The sequence below is a fragment of the Lagopus leucura genome, unplaced genomic scaffold, assembly GCF_019238085.1.
Source record: "Lagopus leucura isolate 7727_CA_CO unplaced genomic scaffold, USGS_WTPT01 Super-Scaffold_100157, whole genome shotgun sequence".
Classification (NCBI taxonomy): Eukaryota; Metazoa; Chordata; class Aves; order Galliformes; family Phasianidae; genus Lagopus; species Lagopus leucura.
The window spans coordinates 4,590,871-4,603,812 of NW_024962334.1; the positions used below are offsets into that span (position 1 = coordinate 4,590,871).

Genomic DNA, 12,942 nt, shown 5'->3' on the forward strand with positions numbered 1-12,942 from the left:
TCACGTCTGCGCAAGGGGCGCACAAGCTTTCATCCACCGGATGGAGCTGGCGGGCACCTGCACAGCCTCCTGCCTCCACCAGCCGCCTTCCGGTACTGCTCTGGAGTCGGGCCACACAGGTAAGGCTGCGTGCTGAGCGCGCCGAGCCTCAGCGGGGCTTCCAAGTGTGAGAGCTCCGGGCGCGGCTCGAAGGCAGCCCCGCCGAGCTGCGTTCCGCCGGCGTTCAGTGGGTGTGCTGCAGGACGAAGGCGCACTTCTTGTAGGCAGCGTACAGCAGCAGGATGGCGCGCATCATCTGCTGGCACATGGCGGCGACCACCCTCGCTTCCGCCTCCCGCAGCCCGCGGGCCCGCCACCGCCGCGGGTCGACCACCCTGCAGAAAGCCGAGCGCTCCGAAACGCGCAGGACGCCGATCCGGCGCGGCGGCTGCGCCGTAACCAGCCGCTCGAAGACGGCGTCGAGGCTCTGCAACCTCACGGCTTGCGGCCGCGGCAACGCGGCCCCGCCGCCCCGCTGCCCGCCCGCCGCCGCCTGCAGGCCGGCCCAGCGGAAGGGGTGCGCCGAGGCGGCGGGCGGAGGTTGCGGCCGCGTTCCCCGCAGCCAGCCCAGCGACTCGTCCAAGGGCGAGGGAGCCCACAGCCGGTAACCGTCCGCCATGGCGCCCCGCGGCCTGCCGGCATCTGCCCGCCGGGCACAGCCGTTGGCCGCGGAGGCCGTCTCCCGTCCTCCCAGCAGCCCTCCCGGCACCGCGGCTTCGTCTGCCGTTGTCTCTTCACACGTCGTCCTCGTCCTGTTCGTGCTTTATTCTAATCGTCGTCCGTCCTGTCCCGTCGTCCCCCCCCGCCCCCATCCTCAGAACTCATCGTTTTCTGACTCAGTTACTGTGATCTGCCTTTCTGCAGCCGCCATTGGAGCCTATCTCCGTGTGCCCCGTGTTTAGGGCTAATCTTGTGTGACCAACCTATTGGCCTTCTCTGATAGTGTCACTGCAGCAGTGGACAAGGGAAGAGGCACTCGTGTCACCTGTCTCAACCTCAGACCTTTGACGTGGTACCCCACAACATCTTTCTCTACAAATGGGAAAGATAGGGGTTTGGTGGGTGGACTGTTTGATGGATGAAGAACTGGCTGCAGGTCCGGGTCCAAAGAGATGGTGGTCAATGGCTCAGTGTCTGGATGGAGACTAATGATGAGTGGTGTCCTCCAGGGTCAGTGCTGGGGCCGATGCTCTTTAATATCATCATCAGTGACATCAGCAGTGGGGTTGAGTGCAGCCTCAGCGAGTTTGTTGATGACACCAAGCTGTAGGGTGCAGTGGACACACCAGAGGGACAGGATGCCTTCAGAGGGACCTAGACAGGCTTGAGCAATGGACCCAGTTGAACCTCAGGAGGTTCAACAAATCCAAGTGCAAGGTCTTGCACTTAGGCTGAGGGAAGCTCAATTACCAATAAAAAATGGGGGATGAAAGGGTTGAGAGCAGCCCTGCCAAAGAAGACCTGGGGTTATTGGTGGATGGCAGGCTGGACATGAGCCAGCAATGTGCCCTCACAGCCCAGAAAGCCAGCCAGGTCCTGGGCTGCATCAAAAGATGCATGGCCAGCAGTGTGAGGGAGGTGATCCTGCTGCTCTACTGTGCGCTGGTGAGGTCTCACCTGGAGTGCTGCATCCAGATGTGGAGTCCTCAATACTGGAAAGACGTGAAGCTGTTGGAGTGCATCCAGAGAAGGACCGCAGAAATGATCCATGGAATGGATCATGTCTCCTGTGAGAACAGGCTGAGGGAGCTGGGGCAATGCATGTGCGTAAAGATTAGTGAGCTTTGCCAGGGACTGCTTCTCTAATTCGTGTTCCAATAAATGCTTTGCTGTGGACAGGGGAGGTTGTTGGTGGGTTTTTGCCTTTTTCTCTGCAGTTTTAATGATTCTTGTGGCAAAACCTCCTGGACAATGCGATGATCCTCCCACCAGTAAAGAAATGAGATGTCATGGAAATTATAGCCACAGTTGGCAACTACACTCAGTAAGAAATGTGGTGGTGGTAGGTTGCCAGACTTGCCTGCAGTAGCTCTGTCTTTCAAGTTGCTGCTGACCTGCTTATCTCTGCAAACAAAATCTTCCTTTTAAATGGTTCTTGTTTGATACAAGGCTGTTGGAATGTGTACATACCAAGAATAAAGGAAAATGTAGGAAGTGTTCCTTAGAAATACCAAAGCAAATAAATATCGAAACAGTCATCACTGTTATGAGAACACATGAAATTCCCAATCCAAAATAGTGTTTTATTATGCTTGTGATGAAAGGAGGGTCCAATGTCACCTATTTAACTTAGCATAGAATAAGTTTTCGTTTTGGATTAATCTCTCTGGGAATGCATTTTTTAATTCACTGTAGCATCTGTGATTTGCATTAATATATGCAAAGCATTGTAACAGCCATACTCCTTCCAAAAGCAAATCTCTTCAGAATTAAATGCTCTGTTTTTCTAGAGGGAATTGCCTTTTGTTTGAAAAAATCCCTAAACATGAATTATTTATTTATTTATTTATTTATTTGGTTAACCAACATACTGAGAGCACAGTACTCTGGCTTTGACAGCAAAATGCACAGAGCATTTAGCAGTAGTGGTATAAAGGGTTTAATTTTGCCTGTTATAAAACTGGAAAATTTCTTTACAGTATATGCATATATGTTGGCTACACTGGAGTGTCTCTATCCAGTACTAAAAGCACGTGTGGGTGTCTATATATATGCATATTATCTGAGTATGTATACATACATATTTTTGGCCTGTTCCAAGTGGCAAATCGTGATATTATTTCATTTTCTGAATCAGGTTTTCAATCCTGAGGTCACTGCTCAGCCCGTTGATTTAGGACTATTTGCTACTGATTTTACAGGGGACTTGCTTTGTTAAAGTCTGAATAGAAAACTGATGACATCTTCACATTTTCGGTCTGAGTTAATACTGGGTGACTGTGATTTGTTTCTTAGGAGCATAGGGGACCTGGAAGACCGCAGTCTGTTTCTGTACTGTTAATGTTCAGAAGTCTACTTGTCCAGCCTCCTGCTTGCTGTGAAACCCTTCCAGGTAATCTCTTTTCAGATGTCAGCATACAGTTGGGTTGTACCTTGCTGTGAATTCCTTGGTCACGAGGAAGAAGTGAAAAGTAATAATTTGAAGATCTGGTAGAGACTGTACCCCACTTTGTTTCTTTAGTTTAGTTTTTGTTTTTATTACTGTTATTTATTTTTTTCAGTCTTGAATTTGTGTTAACTGTATAGATATCTTTTAAATATCCGAAGGATGGCTTTTTGGAAAGACAAAAAAACTGTATTTAAGGCTGCGTTACTTTTCTTTACGTCTTTCTTGTTGCTCAGCTAGTTTGGTCCCTTTGTTTTGTTTTCTGTGACTCAAGGCCTAAGTACTATTGTACTATTTGACACATTTAGCTTCATAAAAGAGCCCCATGGCTTGTAATTAATAAGAGATGCTATAATCATAACCACTTTCTCATGGAACTGCACTATTTTTACTCGGTTCATGACATTCAGACTTGTTAACATGCTGACACGTGTTTTACAACATTTCACAAACTTAGCATCTCTACCGTGCAGGCTGAATAGTAAATGCACTTTTCATAGCTTGTATAATGCTGTTTAATAATAAGAAAAAAGATTCCAAACGGTCTATTTCAGCCATGTCCCAGCCGTGACATCCCGGTCTGACCAAATGGCCTCTGACATGGAAGTGCGTATGAAACAAAAGTGTGTCACTGAATTTCTCTGTGCACAAAAAATGGCACCCGCTGACATTCCTTGACGGTTGTTGAACATTCTCAGAGACCAAACAGTGGATTTGAGCACGGTGAGGTGGTGGGTGGTGCGTGTCAGCAGTGATGACACTGACATTGAGTCACTTCCACTGGTGCAGATTTTTACAAGCACGGCATGCAGGTTCTTGGCTGTCACTGGTGAAAATGCGTAGCTATTGGTGGTGACAGTGTTGAAAAGTAGTTTTTTTGTAGCTGAGAATTTGCTTTATCAAACAGCATTATTGTCTGCTTTGTCTCTGTTGTAGTTTCCATTCATTGGTCCCCATGGAAGTTCAGCAAGCGTCAATGGGACAAGGAGAGAACAGGCTGAGGACAGCAATCCCTAATTGGCCTTCTCAGAGTGGAGAACCCCATTACCAGGGCCCAAGGACCTCACAGGCCCTCCAAGGAACCCCTTGCAGTCTAAGTACAGCCCATAGGATGCCAGGCCCCCTCTTCCCCATCATTCTCCTTTGGAATCAGGGCAGAAGAGATGCCACCTTCTCATACCCAGATACAGAGGTGAGGGAGGGAAAGGGCAGCTGATGGAACCCTTAAAAGTCAACCATTTTTTAATGATTGCATATCCCTTGGCTGCTTGCATGATGTCAGTATGCTTTGCCTCTTCTCTGCTGCTGTCTGGCACCAGGATAGCTTCACCTTAGGCAGCTGCAGGGTCGTTGAGAGCCCCCTTCTCCAATCCTCTTGGTACCTTCCTGCAACCACCTCACAGAATGGGCCATGGGTCCCAACTCCCAACAGCCGTGTTTTGTTCACCACAGGACACTCAGAATCCTATTGCCATGGCCACCTTCTGTTTCGAGCCCTATAAATACGGGGACCCTGCATACAGAACACCAGTTGCTGAGCTGAAGCAGCCAGTGATACTTGTGAGATATATTAAGAAGTTTATTTCCCGGAATGAGGATGAGGAATCCACCTTTCAAGAAGAGACAGATGATGGAAATGGATGATGACATCGAGCCCATGGAGGTGGATTCACCTGGTAGTGATGAAGAGCCACATGGAGGTGGGTCAACCTCTGGAGAATGACCTGATGGAAGTGGATCCACCTCCATTGGAGCAGACCGGTCACCAAGCCATCACTGTCAGGCCAACTATGAAGAGATTTGCGCCCCAGAGATTATCATAGGGGCGCTGGGATCAATATGCCTCCCTCCAAACAGCTGCCTCGATGCAGGTGCTGATCCTCCCATCCCATAGGTTTATTATAACCCGGGAGAGCCCCAGCTCAAGGCCATCCTGTAGGCTCACATGGAGCCTTCATTTCCTGGTAATTCTTCTTTTGACAGCCAAGGCTGTTACGAGCCCATCCTTCCTTTCCTCCTTCCTCATCCTTTCTCAAGGGAAAGAAGGGATGAGAAGTGACAGCTGTTCCTGTGGAGAAGCAGACTTTAGTTCAGACAGGAAGAAGCGCTGAACTTCAGCAGGAAGATCCAATCCAGATGCTCCACGTGGACTTTTTTTTCAGGGTTAGACAACCAACAATTTAAAATAACAATTCAAAATAAATAACAAAAACACAAAATAAACATTTTTTTTTCTTTTATAAAAACTGTAGTTGTCTCTCTTTTTTTTTTTTTTTTTTTTTTTCTGGAAATGTAGAGTTTGCACGTAGGTTCCTGCGTCCCCTCCTTGTTTCTACCCAACAGGAACGAACCCCTCATTTCTAGCCAGACGAAGAAGCACTGCACCACACACACCGCGGCTGTCCCCTGATACAGCAATTTGAGAACAGGTTTCAAGATTGAAAAAAAAATTTGTTGCTGTAGTTATGACTCCATTCTGAGGTGACATAAATACATTATCTGCAAATTTTCAACTGCAGCGCGTGGAGTTGCAATCAGGCATTCAACTCAACAATCTGATTATGTCGCTTCAGCTGACCTTTGTACCCCCCTTTCTGACCAAAGAGAAATATCCCTCCATTCAGTCACACCTTATTCATGCCATTGCTATTTGGCAGTTCGTACATTTGTGAATGACCATTTTCAGGGATGAAATTCAGGAGAGTAACATTTCATCAGAAATCTCTGATGAACACCCTGAGAGCTCACTGAGAATGGCAGCCACTGCCATCAAACCAGGGTGAGGCATTAGTTTCACAAAAACAAAGTCAAATATCCTACTAGTTTTATGTTTTTGATGCTCTTTTTATGTTTCAATAAATACATATATATTTTAAAAGAAGTTTGGTTAATTATTCTCCTTTTCAGGGCCATCCAGAGGATCACTTCCTCACCTGTGCAGGAGCAGAGCAGCTGCAGCAGCAGCCTTGGACATTGGCCCCTGCTGCCTCCTGCCTTGGTTCCTTGCAGGGCTGCTCCTGCTGTTCAGGGCTGCATATTCTGGGGAGCTTGCAGAGCCCTGCTGAGGGAAAACCATGCCACAATTCTAAAACTGAAAGGTCCTGTTTCCAAAAACAGTGATTTTTTTCCTTCCTAGCTCAACATCTGTACGTACCAGCATAAGACAATTTGAAAAACACTCTAGAACAAAAGGGTAATGGTTTTCATGTCTTTCGGCTCCGAATTGCAGCTCTTGAAAAGTAATCAAAAATCAGAGCTTGGTATTATGGTAATTGGCTAATGAGTATTGAAGGACAAATGGCCAGATAATTAGCATGATTAAAGACTGAAAGACTCTGTGTTTGATTTTTGGAACATCTTTCATTTCTGTGTTTGTTTTCTGTTTGCTTGCTAACTCAGATGATCTCTTAATGGTTTATTTTAATCTCCGTTTTGCCATCTTTCCTGCAGTTCTCATATAAACAAGCACAGCAACTTTTTTCAATGGTTTATGGTGAATCTTCCCTTCCTCTTGTAACCATCACCACTGTGTAGCTCATCAGCTCTCTAATGTGAAATTTTGTGGCTTTAGATATTAATATTTGTATCCTCTCATTTTTCATGGTCAGATAAATTGTGCAGTCTTTTCCTTAGGGGTGACTGGAAAAGAAAGAGATTATGTCTGTGTTTGAAATTGTGGCTGAGACAGCCACTGACATGGGAATGAAGATAGTATCTGTATCTGGAATTTTGTCATCTCATTTTTAAGAGATGGGAAGTATGAGAGATCTTCAAGTGCCAATGTCCTCTTAGGGTCTTATCTGTAATGGGTCTTTGGCTGTGCAAATGACACTATTAAGTGCAAAGTCCTTTAAGATAGGCAAGGGGGTGTGAGATAAGCAAAAAAACAGAACAGCAGCAGTGCAGGGAAATGGAGACTGTTTCCTGAGCGGTAATTTCAGAGAGATTCTTTTTGTCTCTTCAGTTTTAAGGGATCAGAAGTTACTAAGCTTATGTAACCACGTCACCTTCAATGCATTTAGTTTTAGGGGCATTTTCTGTGATGAGATATTGCCGTGCTAACACTGAAATGTCAATGAACATGGGTATGTTCTTCATATGGCTCTGTTTAAAAATAGCCTGTCATTTTTCCTGTTCTAAAAGCATGTCTTAAACTCTATTAAACCGAGCATCTTTTTCAGATGTCATTACAGACTATTCAGTCAATCAGCTTGAAAGATGTTTTCAGCAGAACTTTGGTCTGAGCCGTAGTTCTACACAACATGGGAACAACGCAACATGTCCATTAATTACTGCCTCCATCGCTTCATCTGGCAGTGATTTGCATGCAGAAGGGCTCTGCTTATGGCACGCTTTTCTAATTCTTCTCCCATTGGAGGGGGGAAGAATAATTTTAAATGCTGCTGCAGTTAGAAGGTATCTAAAATGATCATGCAAATCAGTACTGTGCTTCCAGCTAGCAGTGTTGGTTTTGTGCCACTTTGTGTCATCATTTGCTCTTAATGAGGAGGCGAAGATTTCAGTGGGAGTTTTGTCATTGGCTCTGGTCAGTTAAACCGGTCAGGATTTCATCTGTGGGCAGTAAATCTGGACAAATAATAGTGCCTGTTGTTCATTCAGAACACGAGTTGCAGAGCAGAGCAGATTACTTGTTTCCACAAACGTCCCACCTTTGGAATATTTTCTCACCGTGCATTTCTTCATACTGAACCGATGCCCTTGGAAGTCAGTGGGGAGCATTTGCTGCAATCAGGACAGACACTAGAGGGAGCAGTGATAATGTTTTAACGCTGACGGAGTGAACAGATCGCGTTAGTAGCATCCAGGTGAGCCTGGGGCACTGGGAAAGGGGAGGGCTCCTGGGGATCCAGAGGCTCTTGCCGCTGCTCAGTGCCCCACTGCCCACTCAGTCACCCTTCGGATATCCCACAGGAGTGCTCTCAGTGCTCTGGAGACACTCTGGATAGACAATTCTGAAGAAAGAAGACTGTGTGAAAGAGCACTTTGATAAAAGGAACTTCAGCTGCTCTTTCGAATAACTAAGTGATAGACTAGAATTACTTTCTTTGACGGAAAAAAACAACCCAAAAACCTGCATATGAATCTATTGTCCTTCTGGTTTTCACAAGTGGAGTTTGAAAGCTGAACTTTAGAATTATATTGGCAGTCGTGTGGATATATATACACATATATTTTTTCTCCAGTGTTGAAAGTACCTGTAGACTGAAGAAAGGACATAGGTGTTACAATGCCAGAGTTGTTATATGTGTGCCCGGCCCTGGGGTAAAATAGTGTCCACTGTGCAGTGCCTAAGCTCAGGGTAAGGAATGACCAAACAGGATCTGTAAAAGTGAGGACATTGAATAGGAACCACTCAGTAGAGACAGTCAGCTGGGCTGAGCTGGTGGATGAGTAGCTGTCACTGTGTTTCTTCTCTTTACGCTTTGTCATAAGCCACAGAGGCAGCAACTTTGAGAAGAGTTATTTTTGCATGCCACATTTTATTTTACTCCTCCACTTCTTTCCTCTCCTTCCATCTTCTGGTAGTTGTATGAAGTGTGAATCTTATAGACCCACAGCTATAACATCACTTTGGGTATATTCTGCTGTGTTTTTCTTTATAATTCCAACCCTCTGGAATACAATTTTATTAGTATAATACTGAGCCTGAGTAATAGCAATAAATTATTTCACAGGACAGGCATTTATACATTTTTTGGCTGTTCTTCTAAGCTAGCAGTCAGAGGAACTGTATAAGCAGTGATTTAGTAATGTGGAACAATCTCTTTAACCAGTTTAAATCATTTCTGTAGCATCTTGTCTTCTGATACCCTTCAGAAGGAGACAGACACTTCGAAGAGGTGGTCATTCCACAGAACACAGAGGAATATTAGGAATAAACACATAGCTGATATTATAGGAAAAAAAAAACATAGAAATTTGTTTTAGTAGTTGGTGACACAGGAAATGATCAAATCTTCAAAAGCCTTTAGATCGAACTGAAATGAGCTGCTAAAAATTTGAGCAATTTCCTCAGAATTTTTTGTCGTTTCTCCTTTTTCATTAGCTATCCCATTCTTCCTTGTCTTTTCTTAATTTGATGCCTTGCTGTGAATCCTGTTTCGTAATCCATTCAAAAACCGAAAGCCTTTGCTTCCCTTTTTTCCTCACTTTTGTCAGGGCTGAATATGGACCATCCAGAGGTCTGCATAGCACTGCTAAATGGTGCAAAAGGCCAGGAGGGCAGGGACCTCTGGGGACTGCATGGCACAAACTCCTGCTGTGTGCAGTGCCTTAAGTTGTGCTTTTCAGGGCCCTGTTCGGTCTTGTTATTTCCAGAGAGATCCCATAGGACAAATTGTTCCAATCCTTTTTTTGTGTTGTTGTTTTTTTTTTTCCTGCCTGTACCATTCCTTTCCTTACCTAGATGGACTTTTAAAGCCATTTGCACCCACTGCTGTTTTTCTGTCACCTCGTATCTTTGTGGAGGGAGTTCCTACATCTCTGCTACAATTATGTTTTGGGGAAAACTCTGGGATCCCCTTGAGCCATCTCTTCTCTAGGCTGCAAAAATCCAGTTCCTTTGACCTTTCGTCATCTGTGGATTTCTCCAAACCTCCCATAAACGACATTAATTCCAAAAGCTTTGAAAAGAAGAAGGAATGGATGCCACTTTCCAGGTGGCTTTATAAATGTACAGATATATAAATGTCCTTATGTCAATAACTTATAAAGGGAAAGAACGTGATAGATGGGGCAGACAGAACTTAGGCACAGTTATAGTTCGAAGACATGCAAAGAAGTCACTGACATGCCTTGATTATGTGCCCAGAACAGGTCCTGATGAGTGCAAACTGAATTTAAAAAAGGATCTCATCACTGAACATATGTTTTTGCAACTAATTCTACATTTTCACTCAGAAAGTGAGGTGTTCTAAAATTAAATGGCATTATTGTGTTAAAAGAAAAGTATCACTTTTGGCACAGCTCTTAAAGGGGAACAAAAGAAATCGAATCTGTAACTCCAAGCTTGCTTGTGTCAGTAATTGTTCCCTGATCATAAGCCCAGTCTGAGTTGAAGGGACTGTAATTTGCGTGTCAGACCTGTATTTTGTCAGAATTGCTGTACATTTGTTCTCAGAAGTGGAATCCTTTTTGGAGTGTAGCTGGTGTGTCTTTACTGCAGCCTGAGCATACCTTGTCAATCTGAATAAATGGTACATGTACCAAAAGTATAGGCTGCTGTTAACGTATGGCAGCTCGAAATATCTACCATTTAAATTTTAGCAAGATTGGCTGTCTGCTGTCATATTTCGTTTTGTCTGGATGATATGTGCAGGCAGCAAGCAGATTGGTATGGCCAGATGGCATCTGACTCCCTAGTTTGTTATCAGAAGAAGACTGTAACTTTGTTGGATGAAAGAAACTGAAAAGAGAGTTATTCTGTATTTGGAGAACTAAAACAAGGTGAAATACAATACAACTATGCCATAATTATTGAACTAATGATGCTATGAAATCTCTCCAAGGTCTGTCTGTCGAGTCTTTGGAGTGGGAGAAGAGGGAGTTACTGGCAGGTCAGAATTTTCATACAGAATGAGAAGCGCTAATAGGTAGCAATCATTCTGCAGCCATCTGTGCATAAGCTGTATTTTAAAAAATGAATTTATTTGCTCTGGAACTAGTCATGCACAGAAGCACTCCCTCTCATCTATTTTCAGAACAAAACCAAGAGATTATCAAATGCCTAACGCTGGTGCTTTGTGCCCATACTCGTAATTCCTGTTGTAGTTGCTTTCTTCTTTCCCAGCAGATTTAGTTGCTGTCTTCCAGTTCTCCTTCTGGAGAAGTGTTTAAAAGGATTGCTTTAGAAGGCTTGCTGTTCTAACAGTATGATTTGTTAGTCACGGTCTCCTCGAAGTTCAGAACAAAAATAAATCTGAAGCTGGTATGGGATGAAAAACTCCTGCTGAACATAAGGATTTTGGTGAATAAAAAGTGCAGTCTGGGTTACTGAATGTATCAGTGAATGTTCAAATAATCCAGCAACTTGCAGAATTTTCTTCATCCTCACAGGCACACATGTGACCATTCTTTTATCTTCCTGTAGGCTTCACAGAATCACAGGATGGCCAGGGTTGGAAGGGACCTCAAGGATCATGAATCTCCAACCCCCTGCCACATGCAGGGCCACCTACCTCCCAATTTAATTCTAGACCAGGCTGCCCAGGGCCCCATCCAACCTGGCCTTGAACACCTCCAGGAATGGGGCATCCACAGCCTCTCTGGTCTTCTCTCCGTCCTTCCCGATTCTTCTTTCCACTGACTGGGCCCTTGAGAAGACTTTTCAAATTGTTCTTCCCTGTGTGGCACAGACATGGCATGGATGGATCTCTGTCTGGAAATGCATGCAATGGGTTTGTCTTTATCATGAACATGTCTCTTTCCTTGCACTGCACTTTCTTTCAAGGACTTCAGAGCCTTGCTTCTCATCTCGTACAAGCTAATACAATTGAAATAAATCTTTAAAGGCCACAGGTATTTCTCTATTATGTCATGGGACTAGAATTTTGGGTTTATAAAATACGACAGTATTCAACCAAGTACCAATTGTCATATATCAGCTGTCTTAATTTCAGAATAAAACATAGTTTTTTAAAGTGTAGGAAATATGTCATGGCAGTAGTGAAAGGCATAAACTGCCCTAAGTGTGGTACTGTTGCAGAAGCTGTGTATAATGCAGTCCTTCATCAGCAAAATATGCATCTAAGGCTTGATAATATGAAAAAGAAAGTCTTTAAAAAGCCATGTTCACATTCAGACAGTAAAGCATGTGGGCTGCAACATATGCCTCATATGTGGCTATCTATCTTACATACATGATAGGTTTTTGTCTCTTTTTGCCTCCAACATCCCTTAAATAATGATAACAAAGTGCTAAAAATGAAATTTCCCAGAGAAGCACAAAAATGTGCAAAATTGTCATATTACCATTGTCGTTCATGCTGGAAGAAGAAGCTCCAATGATAGTAGAATTTGAGCTTTTACAGTCATTGGGAGGGAATATTTTCAATTCTGAAAACCCTCTTCAGCTTGAGAATTATGTACTCCATTAGTTCTTATGCAAGAAGAAGAGGAAAAAATCTCTCAGGCTCTAGGGCACCTGAGGCCATCCCTGCAAGTGGTTTAACTCCTGGAGGACTTTTTGCACTGTTTTTTGGATGCCCTTCCTCTGCCTAACCAGGCTGAACTGATTTGGTGAAAGGCTGGATGACTCAGTGGCCATACAATGATACAGATCAGCTCAAGCAATATTCTTTAACTTCATGACCAGCTGCCAAGCCCAGGCTTAAGGCTCTGGATTTATGTAGCTTTTGTATAACATCTCTCGCCTGACTTTGTCTCTAAGAAGATAACTATAAGGATATGAAAAGTTAAGCTGAAGGAGCATGTTTCTCAAGCACTTATTCACACTGTTTTTCATGCAGTTTCAGGTTGTTTCCTCTTCTTTTTGATGGAGGACAAGGGTGGTATAAGTGTGCGATAAGTGTGCTGTAAGTCCTGCACAGTACTGCAACTTGCAAATGAGACTGGTATCTTTCACATCCTTAGCAATGCTGGGGAAGGTATTGTTTCACAATGAGAGAAAAAAAAATTCTCTAATCTCTCAGCCCTAATGCAAAGTTCATGCAGAAGAATGGGTTTTCTACCAGAATGACTTTAATGATCATGCTTTTATATTCTCAATTTCTAATCTCAAGAGGTTAAGTAATTACAATGTCATTTCTAATTGAGAT

At 44.0% G+C, this 12,942-nt stretch overlaps 1 protein-coding gene across 1 annotated transcript; it reads right to left on the reverse strand.

The window, feature by feature from the left end:
- Positions 1-223: 223 nt before the first annotated feature.
- FANCD2OS (FANCD2 opposite strand) lies at positions 224-658 on the reverse strand. The gene has a single exon (XM_042888500.1). The coding sequence runs from the start codon at positions 656-658 to the stop codon at positions 224-226; it is 435 nt and encodes a 144-aa protein (XP_042744434.1).
- Positions 659-12,942: the final 12,284 nt, after the last annotated feature.

Coding starts and splice junctions, on each gene's coding strand:
- FANCD2OS (XM_042888500.1), bottom strand. CDS start 658: ATGGCGGACGGTTACCGGCTGTGGGCTCCCTCGCCCTTGGACGAGTCG.